Source organism: Barbus barbus (assembly GCF_936440315.1).
Source record: "Barbus barbus genome assembly, chromosome: 12".
Classification (NCBI taxonomy): domain Eukaryota; kingdom Metazoa; phylum Chordata; class Actinopteri; order Cypriniformes; family Cyprinidae; genus Barbus; species Barbus barbus.
In genome coordinates, this window is record NC_136740.1 from 17,208,370 (window position 1) to 17,227,541 (window position 19,172).

Below are 19,172 nucleotides of genomic sequence, written 5' to 3' on the forward strand. Positions count from 1 at the left end.
GTAGCTACTACAGTTAATGTTATTATCTTAGTCATAAGGGAAAATCAACAGAGGAGTCAGCTTTCTATGTTTTCTGGTTTGTTTCACAAGAATATAAGAAAATCTTGTGCTCATCGCCAACGATTAAACTACATTTACTATATGATATTTCATAAGCTCATGAGGACAGATGATCCAGCAGCGTACTGAACTCTACATGTGATTATGTTTCCAGTGAGGTTTTGCAATATTAAGGAAGATGATAAACAAAGCCACGTGTTGGAGAACGCAGTCCAAAGGGGGCGGGACCAGGAACATTTCCGGATTCTCCTCCTGACAATATAAATAACAGCTGCGCACTTTTATCTTCAGAAACGCGCTCACAGCATGATATAATATAGCAGTCAACACCCGAGAAAAATCACTTCAACAGCTTCTCAAGTGTAACATTAACAAGCTTTCTTTCGTTGTCACTGGTTTTCGCATCTTGACAATGCCGTTTCTTGGACAAGACTGGCGGTCTCCTGGTCAAAGCTGGGTGAAAACCGAGGACGGCTGGAAAAAAACCACGAAAGATGAGAACGAGACGAATAACAATGTTTCAGAACGGAAGAGGTAAGTGTTTAACGCTTGAACATTTGCATTTTAAGTGTTTGACCTTATTTTATTCCCTTGTTCACCACTAATAGCATCATCAAACAAATGGCGTAGTTTGCTGCAGACGCAAGATCTGCGTTAAATTGATAAACACAAGCGTTTATTAATCGGAAACATATTGACAGCAGATTCACTTTACATTCAGAAAGCCAGAAAGTTGTTTCATGGCTGAAGATTATTATTATATTTTTTGTTTATCGTATACGTATTTTTATATTAATATTTGTAAATGTATAAATTCAAATATGCGTCTGTGTAAATACATTAATATAATTATACATACATTAATGTCTATGTGTGTGTGTGTGTGTGTGTCTGTCTGTCTGCATATATATATATATATATATATATATATATATATATATATATATATATATATATATATATATATATAGCCTATTATACACACACACACACACTGTGTACAGGACTGCAGTAATAGCTGTGGTAAACAAAAAATGCCTTTGTGTTTACTCATCATCTGTTAATCACCTTGCTATTAATACCATGATAGTGGGACAGGTCATATGCTCGAACTGTTTACTGTTTCTAGAACTGTTGTAGGTACAGATGAGAAGTTGGTTTATGGCCTACTCATCAAACAGGTTGCTAAACTATGCAGATATCCTACACAAAGCATTTATAAACCACTTCACTCTGCTTTCAGCTACTGCAAAGAAGAGCATGACAAGGAGAATTTGATCCTCAGCATTAATTATGATGTGGCTGCAAAGAAGCGAAAGAAGGACTTGCTGAACAACAACACAAAGATTCCTTGTGAGTATCGTCACTGTTTCTTTGTGAAATTCGAACTGCTATTACTGCAAAAATCTTGACTTATTTCTTCATGCAGATTTTCACAAAGACAAATGGATTTATGTCCACAAAGGGAGCACCAAAGAGGTAAGGCCTGTTATCTCCTGCAGTACGAAAGAGTGGGAATAAGTAGTCGGCTAACTCCTCTTTGATCATTTCACACAGCGTCATGGATATTGTACTCTGGGCGAAGCATTTAATCGCTTTGACTTCTGCAGTGCCATCAAGGACACCAGGCGATTCAATTATGTCGTAAGGGTGAGTTTCCGCCCGTCTATTTGTGGCAGAAGAAGAAAGGGTTAACTTAAGACTTGGGCTCCGGGTATCTGCTACTGACTTCATTCTTATCATCGCACACCAGACAAGAGGGCCTCTGGGACCGTTTCATGGCAAATGCACAAGGACCATGGTAGTGTTTTTATGTACTTGTCTGTGAGTTTTAATTTTAACTCTTAGTGTAGCTAAAGTCTCTTAAAGGGCTCATATGATGTTGCTAAAAAGAACATTATTTTGTGTATTTGGTGTAATGCAATTTGTTTATGCGGTTTAAGGTTAAAAAAACACATTTTCCACATACTGTACATTATTGTTGTTCCTCTGCTCCGCCTTTCTGAAATGCGTTGATTTTTACAAAGCTCATCGTTCTGAGAAGTGAGGCGTGCTCTGATTGGCTAGCTATCCAGTGCGTTGTGATTGGCCTAATACCTCAAGCGTGAGACGCGAATGTTACGTCCCCTTACCGTATTGTGATGCCGTGTCCCGGCGCGACAGAACAAAAACAATAAAACCCATTTTAAACGAGGCATTTGTTGCATCCAGTGGGGACATAATTACTGATTATAATGACTTATACTGTCTTTTTATATTGATGCAACGCGACGCGTAAACATTACCATGTCTGCATTTGTGATCTGCGAAACGACAAACAACAAGCACTACTTTACACAGCTCCAAACTCATGTTTGTATCGTCAATGGCAAATTCTTTAAATAAGAAAACGTACTTGCATGCTGTGAGTCAGAAGCGCCAGGCTGTCCTTGCGAAGTTGGAATTGCCTCACTTTATAGAAACAACAGGCTACTCCCAGGTTCAGGAAATAGTTCTCTGTAAATTGCGCTGCACACACTCGAATATTTGGGTTGAATTGTTCTGGAACAGTGTTGTAAATACAACTTGACCACTGATTTCTAGTTGTGTCCTCTTTTGGAAGCCCAAACAAAGTACTTTCGCTTTCACAACGAAACACAGCTTCTCAACGACATGGCGCCGGCAGCAGAAACAATACTACAGCGAGAATAAAAGTTCCACCTTCTTTTATTGCGTATACGTTTGGGCAGTGGTTTGCAAATCTTTCCACACAGTGACGTAGACATGTGGGGGCATGTTTAAATGAGCCGTTTTAGGGGGATTTGGTCGAGTCTTAACTTTTATAAAGAATATCTCTTTAGTTTTGAGACTTTAGTCTTTGCAACTTCAGGGATCTTATCTATGCACAAACAGCTTGTAACACTCCAAAGAGAAAGGAATACTTGAAATTGCATCATATGACCCCTTTAAACTCAAGTGCTCCTTAAGTTAGCCAATACTGCTCTGGTTTAGGGTCACTGATGAGAGGATGTTCTTCTAGATTTCCTTGTTCCATTGATGAAAGAAAAGGTTGTTGGCTAAGAGCAGATAAGCATAGGTCGGTGTGATGTTGAGGTCACTGTCACGCAGTGTCTCAGCAGACAGCTGAGGTTGAGAAAGCTTATGAAACCAGAACGGAAAGTCAAGTGACTTAGGTGCCCATTAACCCCCCCCCCCCCCCCCCCCCCCCCCCCCATGGGCCCTTCTCTCTATCTGTCTGCATTGTGATCCTGAATTCTGATCCGATTACTTGACTCCACTGTGGTATAGAGTCAGCTATGATGAGCTTAAGGTGCTGGCGAATTGGGTCATGAATCCTTGTGATCACTTCAGATGACAGGTAAACATAGGATCAGGATCAAGTTGTTTACTTGAACGTTTTGGCTAAGATCATTAAAATTCAGTTCAGTGCATCATATGTGCACCGTTTATTTTTCTAGATGTTTCCAGGTGCTGTTGAGACACAGAAGTGTCAGGTTTATCTTAGTTTGTCTCTTGCTTGTCTGGCCTTGCGCGGGTGTTGCATTAGATCTCGGTTACAGAGATCAGGTTTAGTAGGGATGGAAAAACAGACCTTTGAGAAGACTTATGAGAAACAAAGACTACTACTACCTTGTAATATTATTATTGTCATTTAGCTGTGTGAATTTACCTTTGATAATGATAACTGTGTACGAAGAGCTTTTGCATGTCCTAGCAAAATCATGTCAACTAAGCTAGAAAAATTTACATCTTTCTTTGTTTTCAAAAGTTTGGGGTCAGTAATTTTCTTTTTTTAAAGGCCTAAACAATTTTGTAATATTTTATTCAGCAATTAAATTGATCAAAAATGACAGAGACATTTAATAATGTTACAAAAGATTTCTTTTTTAGATGAATACTTTAGATTTTTTTTTTTGTCAAAAACAAATCCTGATTTCCACATAAATAAATAAAAAATGATTGATCAAAAAGCCCCCCCAAAAAAGGCAAAGCATATTAGCATGATTTCTGAAAGATCATTTGATACTGAAGACTGCAGTAATCTTTGTCATTACAAGAATACATTTTAAAATATTAAATATTGCATTCATATTATAATATTATTTAATATTATGTTTTTTTTTTTTTTTTATTATAGAAAAAAATACATTTGTAGATAAGCAAATAAAAACGTGTTTTTTTTTTTTTTCTCAAATAAATGCAGCCTTGGTGAGCGTCTTCTAAAAACTTAAAAATCGTACCAAACATTCATCTTCCACATAAAGACTTGTGGCACGTCTGTCAACAGGGGCTCGCTGTAGGGGAGGGGAAGAATGACAATGCTCACATGTTGCTGGGTCGAGTGTGGGTCAGTGTTGCTCCATGATGTGGACTGTGCTGATATTACATGCCAGTCATGCCACCCAACACAACACAGCTCTCACTATCTGCTCTTGGCTGTCCTTACTTTTGAAAATGAACTTGGTGTTGGGAATCTACTCTTGTCAATCTGATAGCATGCACATCCACAAACAGAATTACAGTATAGTTAGCACTTTGTTTTACCATCCATTTGTAGCATCTGAAGGAACCGTTGCCTTCTTTTGTCTTCAAAACGTCTAAACAACAACACTGCTGAAACAGACATAAGCCAGAGTGCATTTCAACAGAGGCCCATTTCTGAGCCTTTTGTTTCTGCCAAGGCTGAAGAGAGTGGAATATAACAGGCTGTAAGTAATGCTGGAACACACAGTCTCTTAGTCTGACCTCTGAAGTTTATGTTTAACATTTCAGCTGCTGGAGCTGATCGCCAAGTCCCAACTGCCTTCGCTGAGCGGAGTGGCACAGAAAAACTACATGAACATTCTGGAAAGGGTTGTGCTGAAAGGTAAGCTTTCTTGCTAGTGTCTCACATCTTCATCTCATTTGTAAAACCATTAGCCAATGTGAATCATCAACAATGTCTGTTTACATGTACATCTTCACAAAGATTATTTACTCAGAGGCTTGTACTGAAATTCTCTTGTAGCTAATAAGAAATAAAAATTAGGCAAAAATCTGTCATAACAAAGTATCTGTTTATTGTAAATTATTTTGTTGGGCTTGGCCAATAGCTCATAGCTGAATGGAAATTTCATAATTGCCTGCGCTGGAAAGAGCGACAAGCCTCGGAGAGCCAACAGGAACATCAGATGTATTGTAAACCAAAAGTTGTCTCCGCTAAACAAAGGTGCATGTTGTTATGAGAAACTAAACTGCTCACTTTGTAAGCTACGTCATACTCAAATCACTTTATTCATTTACCTGTCACTCTTCTTATTCTTCGGTTTATGATTTAATGTTTTAATCATAATGAAAAGGTATTCTGTTTTGATATGTGTGTTATGAAAGCATCAGGCATGACGCTAAAGTATCCTGTGACACACACCAGATCCTGTCAACACTGTTGGACTTATGTTGTTTTGTGTCCTTGAACTGTTAGTTACAAACTAAACATTTGCACTGCTTTTCAGTTCTTGAGGATCAGCAGAATGTTCGACCGATAAAGGAACTGCTGCAGACGCTATATGCGTCATTGTGCAGTCTGGTTCAGGACATGGGCAAGTCTGTCCTGGTGGGGAACATCAACATCTGGGTGCATCGCATGGAGAACATACTGCAGTGGCAGCAGCAGCTTGACAACATTCAGATCAACAGGGTAAGTGTACTCACTTTTATTTCATTAAAGGGATAGTTCACCCAAAAATGAAAATTCTAGCATTTATTCACCCTCAGGTCGTTTCAAACCTCTATGACTTTCTTCCTCTGTGGAACACTAAAAGAGAAGTTTAGCAGAATGCTAGAAATATGATTTTTTTTTTTTTTAAACCACACAGAATCACCATAAACTTTACTGGTGGACTAAAGCTAAACATTAACTTAAATCTTGACATCTTTGCTCACCAGAGCAGCTTGGACAGCTAGTATAAATGTCTCCTTTTGTAATTTAAAAAAAAAAAAAAAAGTTTTAATTGATAATCTATTTCTTTAAGCTACAAAAAAATTGTCTGATGGCATACAGAACATATTTTATGTTGTGCTCAGATGATGAATGTAAAGGGAAACGTTCTTCTTTCATTTGACCAGCCCACAAACACAGGGATGACCTTCCTTGATCTTCCGGCTAGCTTACAGCTGAACATCATGCACCGTCTCTCAGACGGACGAGATCTGGTTAGCCTGGGTCAAGTATGCCCTGACCTAAGTGTGCTGACAGAAGATCGGCTGTTGTGGAAGAAACTCTGCCAGTATCACTTCTCAGACAGACAGGTAGATGTTTGTGGCTCTTCAGATGGAATGTAACACACTTAAGGTCTTACTTGATGGCAGAGAAGATGAATCTTGCATATTTATGTTACTGTTTATATCTTAAATCTTGCATTCAAACTCAAAATTTGGTTAAAGTAATTTGCTATGTTCTTCACAGATCCGCAAGCGCCTAATGGTGTCAGATAAAGGACATGTGGAATGGAAAAAAATGTATTTTAAGTTGTGCCGGTGCTACCCTCACAAAGAGCAGTACAGTGACACATTACAGTTCTGCACACATTGCCACATCCTGTTCTGGAAGGTGAGACTGTTCATTTATAGCTCTTCACATTTTATTTGAAAATGCATCACTTTTTTTTTTTTCCATGTATAGTCCTCTTATGGAAATAACTAAATTTTTCTGTTCACTTCAGGATACAAACCATCCTTGCACTGCCAATAACCCAGAGAGCTGCTGCAAGGCCGTGTCTCCACAGGGTTTCATCAACCTTTTTAAGTTCTAGGGGGGTGCTGCATTGCTGCCATGTAAATAGTGTCAATAGTGCAAAGGATTCCTGGATGACTTGAGGCAGGGAAAAAAAATGGGGTTGCATTAGAAGAAGGTGTCATAATGTTTTGTGGGGAAGTTTGGAAATTGATTGTACTCGAGAAATATGCAAGATGAGGAACTAAAAATCTGTGTTGGGGGTCTGTGTATTTATAAAAGATTTATTTTTTATTTATTCAGCATGAATCTTGTTTACTTAAAGAAAAGTTACATTAAGGATAAGAAAAAGGATGTTTAAATTGATCCTAAATGCATGAAAAGTTGCCCTTGTGCTGTCAGGATGCCCTGGTTTCTTCTGTGAATGTAATATAGGTTTGATTTTTGGCAACACAAACCTTTATTGTTTGAATTTCAGATAGCATAATTGGTGCTTTAGCAAGTGCATGGGAATGTTTACCAAAATGGCCTTAACACTGGTGTGCAATACTTTTCTAAGTACTTTTTTTTTCACTTTTATACATTTGATATTTTCAGTGTTTGCAATTTAAACGTACTTGTTTTTCTAAACAATAAATACATGAGTATGTTGTACGCAGATCAGAAGTGTAAACTCGTCCAAGGTGCCTTATTCTGAGTGGTCATAAGCAAATTCATTAGCAGGTGGTTCTTTCTGAATAAAACCTCTGAATCATATTAATTCAGCTTTATATGGGAATTGATGAATAAAGTATTTATATAGATTCTATAGTGAATTTATCACAGTTCACAATAACTCAACTTTTGCATGTTTTTTTTTTTCCAACTTGTAATTTCTATGCTCACTATGTTATCTTTGGTATTTGAAGAACATATTTGGCAAAGAAATACAAGCAACAAGATCTATAAATAACAAGAAGTCACTGGTCCTGTTGATATAATTCACAATCTACCATTGCCTAGCAAGATTGTTACTGCCATCTTGTGTACAAGAGATGTTTCTTGTTAAAAAATAATATGAGTTTAATATGTCTGGTAGTGACTGTAGTTTTGTTGAACAATAGATGCAGTTTATAAATATTTATTTTTAATACTGGGTTCTTACACTTACATGAATTCAACTCCGACTGCATCACAAAGTGCACTAAATAATTCTGTACAAAAAAAGTATCCTTTTTTATGGATTAGTTTTACTGTTGAATTACACGTTAATATTTTGACATTAAAATATATCTCGAGAAAATATTATGCCATATATTCTCATAAACGCCAACTTTTATGTAGTCAAGTCATGTGCTCCATAGTTTGCTATAACAAAACATTACCAGTAGTAAACAGCACAATTAACCAACACTGACCCTTCCCTTTTGGAATCTGTATCCACTGTGGTAATTTATGCATGAACACAATGTGCATAACCATTCAAATAAATACACATCACAGAAAAAATAGCATTAAAAGAAGAAACTTTCCAAAATTGTATTTTGTTTCTTTGAATAATTTCCTCATTCTCCACATAGGAGAAAAAAAAACAGGGTTTGTGAATGCATTAAAAGAACACTTAATACCATGGCATTTACGATACTTTATTAGCATATAGTATGCATGACTTATTTGCCTCCCAATAAAAAAAACAAAAATGCATAAAAATGTCACAGTAAAATGAGAAATGGAGCCATGTGAAGACTTTCTGCTGTGCCTTAATTAACAAAAGACTTAAGTCTAACTGTCATGCAATACGTTACAAAGACATTTCAGTCTCTTCAACAATATCAAAGCTGAAAATATTACATTATGAAATATATAATTCTGAAACTCATCTGGCACGGCTAGATGACTCAATTACAGTACAAACCAAGTTTAAGTTTGCTTACTTCTGCTTGGGTGGTGTTTCATCATGCTTTTTTTTCCATTGTAGGAGCTTTACGCAATGTCAAGTAGGTTATTTCGTTTTTCCTAAGGCCTGTAGTTCTATAACTAGTGGAATAATTGTTTAATTAGCTGTGACAATGGTGACCATTCCATTATACTTCATTAAAACAATAAAATTAGGGAAACAATTAAAGAGGTTACAAATAAACAATAACAAGGCAGTCTTTAAGTCAATTAGTAAAATAATAATAATAATAAAAAGATGCTGGGACAAACAGAAAAAGAAAAAAAACTAATTCACAGAAAATGTTCACGGTCTGCCCATTTCAGCTGTTCGAGCACAATTGAATATATATATTTTTAAATAGTTTTTCTTTTTATACTGTCTCGCCAATAGGGGGCTCCATAAGACCTTAACAACTGTTTGTTTATATACTTTAACAAGAAATATTTTTATATTTCAAACAGTTTACAAATGTAAGTTTTGTTAAAGTCAATACACTGAACTGTTAAAAAAAACAGACAATTCATAATTTAGCAAAAAATAAAGCATTTTCATAACAAACCACAGTAATATAAGAATAAAATAATAAAATAAGTTATTTTTTAACATAACCATAAATAAGCATTCATTCATAGAATTCTAAATAAACTAAAAGCTTTTACAAATGGGTTGACAATACGTTTACAATGTGTTAAGAAGCTACATAAACTTTGAAATATAGAATTTTCTTTTAAAGTAAACACTACAAAATGACTTTTGATAATATCTATACTACAAGTTTTAGTTAGACTTTATTGATTAATAACACTTTATGACTATCCATGCTAACTTTATGAAGCAAACAACAAAATTAACACGTATTCCCCTAAATCATGATTTTAATTAACACACCAAAAATTTTATTAAATTTCTAGATATTCTGAACTTTAAGGTGCTGAATTCCAAATTAAGATCCAATCGATACTGGGATCCCTGTTATGGCATTAAAAGAACACTAAAATAAGAGGTAGTCATTGCAGTGCATACATATTTTGTAGCGACATTCAAAACTCTATACAGTTTTTTCTGTAACAGTGCAATTTTATGAGGTTTTAAATTCAACAGTGCATAAATGAGCACTAATTTGACTACCTTCGAGTACAATCATCAATACAAAGAGGGACGGGGCAATGTGGTGTCAGAGCTGGTGCTGCTACTGCTGCTGATCATGTGGTCCTCATTATAGGCTCTGAAAGCACAAATTAAACATATTTATATAAAATGCAAATTAATGTTATAAAAAATTGGGCCTTGTCTCAATTACATTAAAAACTTATATTTACCACAAAAAAAAACATATATATATACAGTATATATATATATATATATATATATATATATGTGTGTGTAGGATGTCAGAGACTGAATCAGAAAAATTTAAGATGCATCAGAACATTGAAACCTGAGAAGCTGAGATTCCAGAAAGAGGGGCCTCAAAGCTGTAACAGGACAACGTCATAAATCAGATTTCTAGCTCCAACTAGTCTAAAGCAAGCCTAACCAGCAAGCCTCTTTCACAAAACAGCTTGCAACATTGAGACAAAAGAACACTTATTGATAATTCCAATTCAGAAAAGAGACTGTCAAATTTGGGGCAAGTAATCAAGACTGATGGTCAAATAGATGGCCGTCACATGTAAACCTGTGATAGAAAATCACGAGCTACAGACTCTCTTGGGCAGGTCTCCACACATAGAAGACAGACCAAACCAAAATTCCTTTGTCTAAAGAACATGTCTTCGTTCTCCATAGAACTACACAAAGACTTTCTTTTTCATATGCACATAAAATCATCTTAAAAGGACATTTCTATGCAGAACCCCATATTATGTTTGTAACCCACATATTAGACTATCCATGTTTTAATCACTCATTGTGTAATATTCATGTTTAGTATGTATGAGTTTGAAAATTCATGCTTTAAATGTTTCTACCAATCAATTCTTTGTCAAATGCATCATAGTCTTGTTATAGAAATCATGTCCAAAAGTATACTTTGCAAGGGCCTGTAAAATTCGTAAAATTCAAAAATTCATGTGACTGATAACATGCTGATTTATGATGGAAGGAACACCCTTAGCTAAGATAATAGCCTATCTAATTGGTCAAGACACCAAAGGGGATGTGTCCAGAAGCCGAGTTTAAAAACTCAGGACACCATCAAACTCTCTCTTAGTTACTCTCTTCTTCTTAAAAATGCTCTCTTAGTCCCTTTTCTCTGTCATCTTCTTCTCTTTTGACGCTGATCTTTGAGCGTGCTCTGGCCCACGTGCCAGCTGCTACCATAATGAGAAGAAAGCCACCTAGTCTCGTTACATTCTTTTATTCTTTTACTTTAGTTTCTTTTCTTTCCGTGGAGTTTCGTGTTCTAATGTAAGTTTGCTGCAAAGTCCAGCTCCGACTGCACTCGCTTCAAACTTCAACCAGACCAACTCCGCATCCTCAGCCAACGCCCAAGACCTCACTTCAAAAACTACTGAACTCTCAACCAATCAGATACTTTGGGGAACCCCCTTTCCTGCAAGGACGACGACAAAAGGGATTCCCTTAGCAAAGCAAGCAAGTACCTCCAGATTCTAACTGAATCAGGTGCAGTTAATATAAATTTTAGCCTCATTAAGAAACTCAAAGTGAGGGTTAAATAAGTGATTAATGGTTGTTCAGGTCTATGCAATTGAAGAGCTCTAAAGTTGGGATTTCACATTTCCATTCTCTTAAACTCATCCTTTCCTCACTTTCTCTCTTTCTGCAACGTGTGAATGCTTGTGTTCATATGTTAGATTAGTTTATGTCTTAGGTTTATATAAATAAAATCTTATTTATATTGAAAAGAGAAGTATCTTGTGTTTTGTGCTTACAAGTTAATGTCTTAATCTGCCGATCTTGTTACTGTGCTATTTAATAGTGTTTTCACTATATTTTGGATTTTAATATCCAGTGCAGAGTTTGTTATACGGCTCGTTCAGTGAATCGCCGTAACAGTGATTCTGTTCGAATCCCTATAAAATCATAAATGATTCCCTTTGAGCTAAATTAAACTATTTCTTTAAATTACATATTAATATTACGTTTTTATTACGTTACATATATATATATATATATATATATATATATATACAGTATATATATATATATATATATATATATATATATATATATTTATTTGTGTGTGTGTATGTAAGTATATTTGTATACAGAATAAAGTATTAAATATTTATTTTGCAAACATTTAAATATTATTAAACAACCTATTGCATATGACACTAATGCATATGACAAAACTCACTACATGTCATTTCTGTTTTGCACCACCCAAAAACAGGTGCTAGATGAAACATTACCTGTTCAACACAAGTCACACAAAGGGACATTTTCCCTTTCAGAGTTTTGAATGATCCATTCAATGGCGTCCCATCCCTATGACAAAAAAACCTTTAGAACTTCATACTTTATTCAGAGGCTTGTATAATGCTTCATCTATGGTATATAAAAATAAAATAATATCAAACTGTTTTTTTATAATTGCTAAGAGACTAAAACAATTAATGAAACTAAACTAAACTAAAAAAAACAACCACAAAAACAACAGGGTTTCCTAGATAGGGACAAAACCACATTATCAGTGCTTTGAAATTGCTTATTTTTGGTCCTTCTCTGATTGTGTCAGCAGGAAAATAGGAACTACTAAGTTCCCATTTATTCAGAGAATAGAAAACTTTCATCAATGATTTGTAATAAACATGTGACTTAGTGACATGATGTTGAGTGGGATATTCCATGGATATTTGGTCAAACTAATATTTTTCATTACATTATACAAAATGATTTACCTTTCTTGCATTGGCAGACATGGTTAGAGCCATCAGTCCCTCGAGGTAGCTGCTCAGACTGACCCCCTTCACTGTGATGATCGCCTCTTGGGTTAATACAGTTCTGCAAAAGTAAAGCAAACATCATTTTCAGAAACTGGTGTTACCAGTTTGATATTTGATTTAACATATTATTATATACATTATATAACATATTAACATATACAAATGGATTTACTTACACCTCTGGATTTTCTGGATGAGGCCTGTAGACAAGCCTTTCATCAACTGATATTAAATTAGTTAGGGTTATCTGAAGGAGAAAAGGAATTTCTTAGTACAGTGTAAAATGAAGATGTGAATTCATAAAACCACTTTCTATTAAGAAAATAATCTGATTAGAATAGCTTTCTATAATGCATAGCTGTCGAATGTTAAACAAATACTCACGTTTGTTGAGCAAAGCTCCATTTTTTTCTCTTCTGGGTCAACAATGGAATGTTCTTTTACATATGTGATGGTCCGATTTGTCCCTAAAATCTAAGGAAAAAAAATGTAAGATCTTTATAAGCCAGTTGTTCTCAATCAGGAGGCCCCGGCATACTTCCAAGAGAGCCTCAATATGACGTAAAATTATTTTAAATAGGCCAAACAACTGAAAATCAAACTTATTTCTTATTTTAATTCACCACCTCAACAACAGTTTTTTTCCCATCGTCTTGAAAAGCCTGGATATATGAGGTAGACTTATATTAAAAGTTTGATTTCTAGTTATGCTAAGCACTAAAATATATATCAGGTAAAAATGATCAGTTAAAAATGTTGTTTAAAAATCCTCATCCTTCATCTTTATTCAGTAAACCATGAACAACTGGAAAGCATTGGGGCCTTTGAATATTTTTGTGGACAAATGAGGGCCTTGGAGTCAAAAAACATTGCAAACCACTGTTACTTACTGTTAGAGTGTTAGATACACTTTCATATTGCTAAAACTATTAAATATCACTTCAGATTGTTAATTGTGTGCTTTAAAGATACAATTTACAAGTGTGAGATGTAAAAGCTGTAATGTAAATAAGACAAAATATTTAGCAGTGTGACGCATATCTTCTAACCGCTTTGACAACCGCTGGAAGCCCCCACTCCGTGCTGAGGAGCCGATGGCTGTGTAGACGTCCACGTGTGTCCAAGTTCCTATCAAGAACGTCAACTCCAACAACACTAGGGTTCATTGGATTAGGATACTTCCTCATAGCCGCTTTGATCACAGTCTCCCAAGGGTAGCTATTTGAATACAATCAAAAACAATTGACAATAGATTTCAGAGGCTTATGAGGAACATCACTATGCTGACACTGACCTCATAAGCAAAACACATTCAAGGGAAATTTAGCTTAAATGCGAAGAGGAAGACTTTTTTTGCCAGTGTAGTTCATCATTATCAACAACAAACATCACGACCACAACAACAGTGGCTGGGACCTTAAATAAAGGTTAGTTTGAAATAATTAATTTCCACATAATGAATCATTTCTGAGTGAAACAAATGACTTCATTTAAAAACAAAAAGAGAAACTTTGAAATAAACTGGTTTTGCACAATTTATTTTGGAGGTCTGATGAATCATGTTGCATCATGAATCGAGTTGGTTTGGTGGTTTTAGTTGGTTTAAGGTCTTAGCTCATTTGAGGTGGTCTTGTCGGCTGGTTTAACTGGGTAACCAAACAAATCCCTTCTAAAAAACTAATAAACCATGTTTTAGTAAATTCTTGAAATTTCCTGACAGGCAGGGAAAAATCAATGCCACTAGGTTTCCGTAAAAAAAATAATAATATGTAACTACATTTATGAGCTTGTTAGTAACACAGTTGTGAATAGTAACAGTAAGTCGTGTAAGGACAATGCGCATAACTGTAACGTTCACAGACGAGCAACCGGCTAGGCCCAAATTAATGCATATTCGCAACTAACGCTTTGATTTGTGTAATGTGCAAGAATGAATTGCTTAAAAGCTAAAAATGTCCAAAGGAAGCGAGCTATGCTGTTTCCGGATACTAGCACTACCAAAGGGAATCGGGATGCAAATCATGACAGAGGATGCTGGAATCTGTGATCGCGAGCGCTGCATTCGTCCTGAACGCTGCTTTGTCTACCTGAATATGTGCTCAGTGCTCCAAATCTTCATTTTTGCAATAATTTGAATGTGCCTCCAAACGACGGTGGACTGTAGATCTCATACATTCATATTTTCACGCTCTGCTCCCAATCATACCGGCTTCGAGATGCTCCTCATCTAATCAAGTGCAACATAACCTCCCTGTTAGAACAGCAACTACCAATAGAAATCAAGCTTTGTGCCACTGACGCTTGCAGACAACAATGTACATCAGTGTTGCGCTACAAACGTGCAAAAGTGGATTTATGGTTTATACATAATGTTCTTCATTTAAACGCTCGGCAATATTAGACACACAATAAACAAGATTATTTACTCTTTTTCTGTTCAGCTGACTGATAAAGACATACATGTAAGTGTATTAGTGCCGCTAAATAGCGTTTATTGAAGATGAAGCACATATTTAAGACTTTAAAACTTTTGCTGTTGTTGTTGTTTGCATGACATTAAAAGCTGCGGTTAACCAGAATGACATAATGCACATGGGGGAATTCTCCTCTGGAAATTACACTCTTAACGCGCATGCGCATTTACTCCTACGTATGTCAGTGGAAGTAGTGTTTCGTTTTCAGATGCCATCAGAACTACTTTACCTTGGTGTTATTTGTTATTACTAGTAATAGATGGACAGAACGGTTGTTATAACTTCTGGTAAGTTTCTAACTCATAGCCCACATCTCGTTATGCCACATATGTTGTGTTTAGTTTGTTTGTTTTTGGGGAAGTAGTTGCCTAAAGAATGTGACAACAAGGAAGCGCTAAAAATCAGTATAGCTGTCAATCAACTGTATATGTTGCTTCCAATAGTAAAGCAAATACAGGGTGAACGATGCAAAACAGTTATTGCTATAGTATATTCGCAATGGATCACGGATTAAAACTTTGTACTTCAAAATATTTTAATGCCACTACCCTCCTAAATGTACATTCTTAAGAGCAATATATAATTTCAACTGATTTAGATTGATAATTCTAGCACAAATAATGACTGTTAGATAAAATGGCTTGTAAGTTGTTGTTTTTTTTATCAAATATGTTTTCTGAAATTTAAATAGGCCTACTACAAAAACGCAGCAACTTTCTTTTAAGAACTGTTTCTGAATGTTTCTGTCCCACTTTATTTAACATTTTACGATCAAGGCAATTGAGTATTAAACTTGTTTGTCCCACTTTATCAGTGCAACTGTTAATTTGTATGTATTACATCCTGTCCCCTTTGAAGATTCTTGCGTTGTAAACAGCTCTCTCTTGTTCTTTTCCCCAATAGATCAACAATTACAGCGCTATTTGGGCTCCCTAAGTAAGTGTATGACTGGGTATTTGGTTCAAAGGATGTCTAACTGTCTGTCCCGATCCCGCACAATCACGGCGTACGAAGCACAGGTTATCACATCCCAGCCTACGGACATGCAGAAAGCCTCTAGGCTGATGCAGATTGTCATTAAAAAAGGCCAAAGTGCATGCAGTTCGTTCCTCACATGCCTTGGAATTTATGACCCGGTGTTGTATGAGAATGTTACAGGACTCCCAGGTTGGACAATCTATCAAAAATGAATGCTTTTTTAAAAATAGCATTTTATTAATTATTTTTATTCATTACTTATTTTTCTATTTCTTTCTGTTTCTTCTTTTCTTTCATGCATTTTCCGTCATTCAGCACAATTTAATGAAGAGGACCATCAACATGCAGAGCAAATTCCTCTCTCAGGTAGATCTTTTTGCATATATTGCCTAACTGGATATGTATCTTGTCATAGACTATTTCTTTTTTGCTCTGTTGTTTTTGGAAGTATCAAGAGTCTCCCCTGTTGAAAAGCCAGCCAATGCTGGTATGTTTTGAAGCATGGCTACTGGTTTGAGCTGGTTTAAGCTGGTCCTTATCTGGTCATGAGCCGGTTTAAGCTGGTCCTGAGCAGGAGCTTAGGACCAGTTAAGGACCAGCTCAAACCAGCTTCCATGCTTCAAAATATACCTAACCGTCATATGTTTTTTTTTTCAACAAGGTCAGTAGAGAAATTATTTTGCAATTCCTTTTCAGTGGTTAATATACCACCTTACTTCCTGTTGTTGTCTCATTCTTGTTTGAAAGATTACCTCACCCACTTAGTATTACAGGTATTGCTATGAAAAAACCGCATACTTCTCAAAAGTATGCATGACTAAGAGCCTTGTTTTGCTGTCCCACATCCCTTTGATGCAATGTGTTGTGTCGTTGCTCATATTGATGTCTTTTGTTTTTTGTCTTCTCTTTTTGTCTTCTCTTTTCAGAAAAATTGCAATTTACACCTTGTATTATAAACATACAAAACTCTTCCCTAACCAACTGTATTATTGGGAACAACAATCGCCAATGCATTACCTGTGACCAGCATTCTTTGCTCGCTCAGAATGATGCAAGCAACGGTAAGTGTCTGTGCAGCAGGAAACATAGGTCAAATTCTTCTAGGGTTATAGAGGTTATATATATATATATATATATATATATATATATATATATATATATATATATATATATATGCATGAACAGTTTATCGTATTTTATACATTTATATAAAATGGAAACATAACCTATATAACTATTTAATATTTTTTTAAATTAAATTAGTTTACTTTTTCTCATGTGAATTAGGCTAACAGTGTAATTTTAGACAATAGCAGGTTTTCTGCAGCTCTTAAAAAGGTGTTAAAAAGTCTTAATTCACCCCTTCCAAAAAATGAAGGCCAGAGAATAGATCTTGAATTGGAGCAGAAAGTCTTAAAAGCTGCAAACAAATAAATAAATAAAAAATCTTCCTCAGTAATTTTCTTGTTTTCCAATACAAATATCTAAACGTACTTATATCAAGATACAGTTACTTGAGATGCAAATTGAACACATGAAGCCTTGTTTTCTGAGCAATTGAACAAAATAACATGAATTAATGCTTAAAACAGCAAAATCAAATATCTGTCAACAGGAAATGAAAATCTCATTAATTTTGTCTGAATGAAGTTGATTTTTCTGAGCCCATTTGTTCTTGTGTTAATCAAAACCCACTTCATTTTGATGAATTTCTCAGAAAACAAAACTGTTTTATGTCATTTTGCTTATCAAGTAAATGTATCTTCATTTAAGAATCTTTAGACATTTGCAGTGGAAAATAATTTTAAATAATTTAAATGTACCTTTATAAAACCTGCAGAAACCCTAAACAGAGTATTATAAGAATGATTGTATATATTAATAATAATAATTTTAATTCATTTATTATTATTGTTGTTTTTATTTATTAATATGTATATATTTTTTTTACAAACAGTGAATGAAATGCCAGATATTCAGAGCAGTGAACAACTGATCCCAGTGCAGGACACAATAAGTGCCAACAGCGTTCACATGGAGAGATCCAACATAGAGTATGTTATTATAGGTGACCATAACAGTATGGCAGTCACTGAGAACTTGGAGGTTGAGGAGGATACGGAGATTGAGCCAGAAGTGATTGGTTAATAGATGTGAAAAAGCGGGCAGGAGGGCAGACTCACAGTTTTGGAGAGCTGCGGATTGTCAACTCGCCTTACTGGGCTTGACCTATAAATGGACACTGAAAGCATAATATATGCTTTAAACTGACCAGTGCTCAGGTCCTCAGCAGGTGCTACCAAACGCACTGAAACATTATCCTTTATCGTGGATTTTTCTACACCTGTGTGCCTTGAGGTGGCAATGATATTTGATACTGCCTTCATTGTTACTGAACATGACTGCTACTGACTGTTTCTCATGTTTTAATGAGTACATCGATATTTATTTGTTCAACAGAAATGTATGAAAGCAAATATGTTGACTGACATTGCAATCATTGCAAGTCTTTTAAGCTTTCTTTAATGATACATAAGTATTGTTTACAGTCTTATGTCTTTCAGTAATATTTGTATAACTTAACTTATTATCTATTAATATTAATTGTGATAGATACTCCTGATGTTTCAATAAATATTATTTGATAGCAGTGATAGTGTATTCCTTTATTCTTTTTTTTTTTTTGGAATGTCTATGTGTAGTCTATGTCTATATTAATGATTGTATATATGTTGCTAGGTGATATGACCTGTAAGGTACTGTACAGTAATGTTTGTTTACTGAAGAAGGAATGTCGCTGACACATTTGTGATTCTGGAGTAATATTTTGAAATAAATGTGAAATTTGAAATTAAACCAATTACAGTGCTGGTGTAGCAGCCAAGAAATTTACATTGGTACAATTTGCATTGGTACTTATTGATTTATAAAGTAATTTTGAGGATTTTTTGCCACCTTATCGCTATTGTTTGATTCAACAAAACGTAGTTGGTAACCATTCATTGCGTGCCCAGTCTTATTATAGTCTCTATGTACCTTTAGCTATACTAATTTGTGACCATGGACTACAAAACCAGTCATAAGGGTCAATTTTTCAAAACTGAGATTTCTACATAATC

At 35.3% G+C, this 19,172-nt stretch overlaps 3 protein-coding genes across 5 annotated transcripts; 2 read left to right on the plus strand and 1 right to left on the minus strand.

Moving 5' to 3' along the window:
• Positions 1-269: 269 nt before the first annotated feature.
• Positions 270-8,252, plus strand: LOC306878469 (F-box only protein 32-like). 3 transcript variants are annotated; one of them, XM_079430862.1, is made up of 9 exons: positions 270-594; positions 1,304-1,413; positions 1,490-1,539; positions 1,618-1,710; positions 4,834-4,927; positions 5,553-5,737; positions 6,166-6,348; positions 6,506-6,649; positions 6,762-8,252. In XM_079430862.1, exons 1-9 carry the CDS (start codon positions 473-475, stop codon positions 6,849-6,851), a joined length of 1,071 nt encoding a protein of 356 aa, XP_079286988.1. In that variant the 5' UTR covers positions 270-472; the 3' UTR covers positions 6,852-8,252. The 3 variants fall into 3 exon arrangements, with proteins under 3 accessions (XP_079286988.1, XP_079286989.1, XP_079286990.1); XM_079430863.1 differs by lacking the exon at positions 1,618-1,710 and having other exon boundaries at positions 302-594; positions 6,762-7,610; XM_079430864.1 differs by lacking the exon at positions 270-594 and having other exon boundaries at positions 1,345-1,413; positions 1,618-1,861; positions 6,762-7,610.
• On the minus strand, positions 8,071-14,869 carry LOC306878471 (PRELI domain containing protein 3A-like). Its single transcript, XM_079430866.1, has 7 exons — positions 14,689-14,869; positions 13,651-13,819; positions 12,986-13,075; positions 12,778-12,848; positions 12,557-12,659; positions 12,068-12,143; positions 8,071-9,915 (listed from the first exon to the last, which is right to left on the minus strand). Exons 1-6 carry the CDS (start codon positions 14,718-14,720, stop codon positions 12,072-12,074), a joined length of 537 nt encoding a protein of 178 aa, XP_079286992.1. The 5' UTR covers positions 14,721-14,869; the 3' UTR covers positions 8,071-9,915; positions 12,068-12,071.
• Positions 14,870-15,243: 374 nt separating this feature from the next.
• LOC306878470 (uncharacterized protein) lies at positions 15,244-18,952 on the plus strand. Its single transcript, XM_079430865.1, has 5 exons — positions 15,244-15,362; positions 15,979-16,242; positions 16,369-16,419; positions 16,980-17,114; positions 18,011-18,952. Exons 1-5 carry the CDS (start codon positions 15,335-15,337, stop codon positions 18,199-18,201), a joined length of 669 nt encoding a protein of 222 aa, XP_079286991.1. The 5' UTR covers positions 15,244-15,334; the 3' UTR covers positions 18,202-18,952.
• The last annotated feature ends 220 nt before the right edge of the window (positions 18,953-19,172 follow it).

Excerpts from the sequence above, each read along its gene's own strand:
- LOC306878469 (XM_079430862.1), top strand. The coding sequence starts at position 473 with ATGCCGTTTCTTGGACAAGACTGGCGGTCTCCTGGTCAAAGCTGGGTG. Across the intron at positions 595-1,303 it reads AATGTTTCAGAACGGAAGAG|CTACTGCAAAGAAGAGCATG; the intron begins GTAAGTGTTTAA and ends CTCTGCTTTCAG. Across the intron at positions 5,738-6,165 it reads ACAACATTCAGATCAACAGG|CCCACAAACACAGGGATGAC; the intron begins GTAAGTGTACTC and ends TCATTTGACCAG.
- LOC306878471 (XM_079430866.1), bottom strand. The coding sequence starts at position 14,720 with ATGAAGATTTGGAGCACTGAGCACATATTCAG. Across the intron at positions 13,820-14,688 it reads AGCACTGAGCACATATTCAG|CTACCCTTGGGAGACTGTGA; the intron begins GTAGACAAAGCA and ends GTATTCAAATAG. Across the intron at positions 13,076-13,650 it reads TTCCAGCGGTTGTCAAAGCG|ATTTTAGGGACAAATCGGAC; the intron begins GTTAGAAGATAT and ends TTTTTTCCTTAG.
- LOC306878470 (XM_079430865.1), top strand. The coding sequence starts at position 15,335 with ATGGACAGAACGGTTGTTATAACTTCTG. Across the intron at positions 16,243-16,368 it reads GAATGTTACAGGACTCCCAG|CACAATTTAATGAAGAGGAC; the intron begins GTTGGACAATCT and ends TCCGTCATTCAG. Across the intron at positions 17,115-18,010 it reads TCAGAATGATGCAAGCAACG|TGAATGAAATGCCAGATATT; the intron begins GTAAGTGTCTGT and ends TTTTACAAACAG.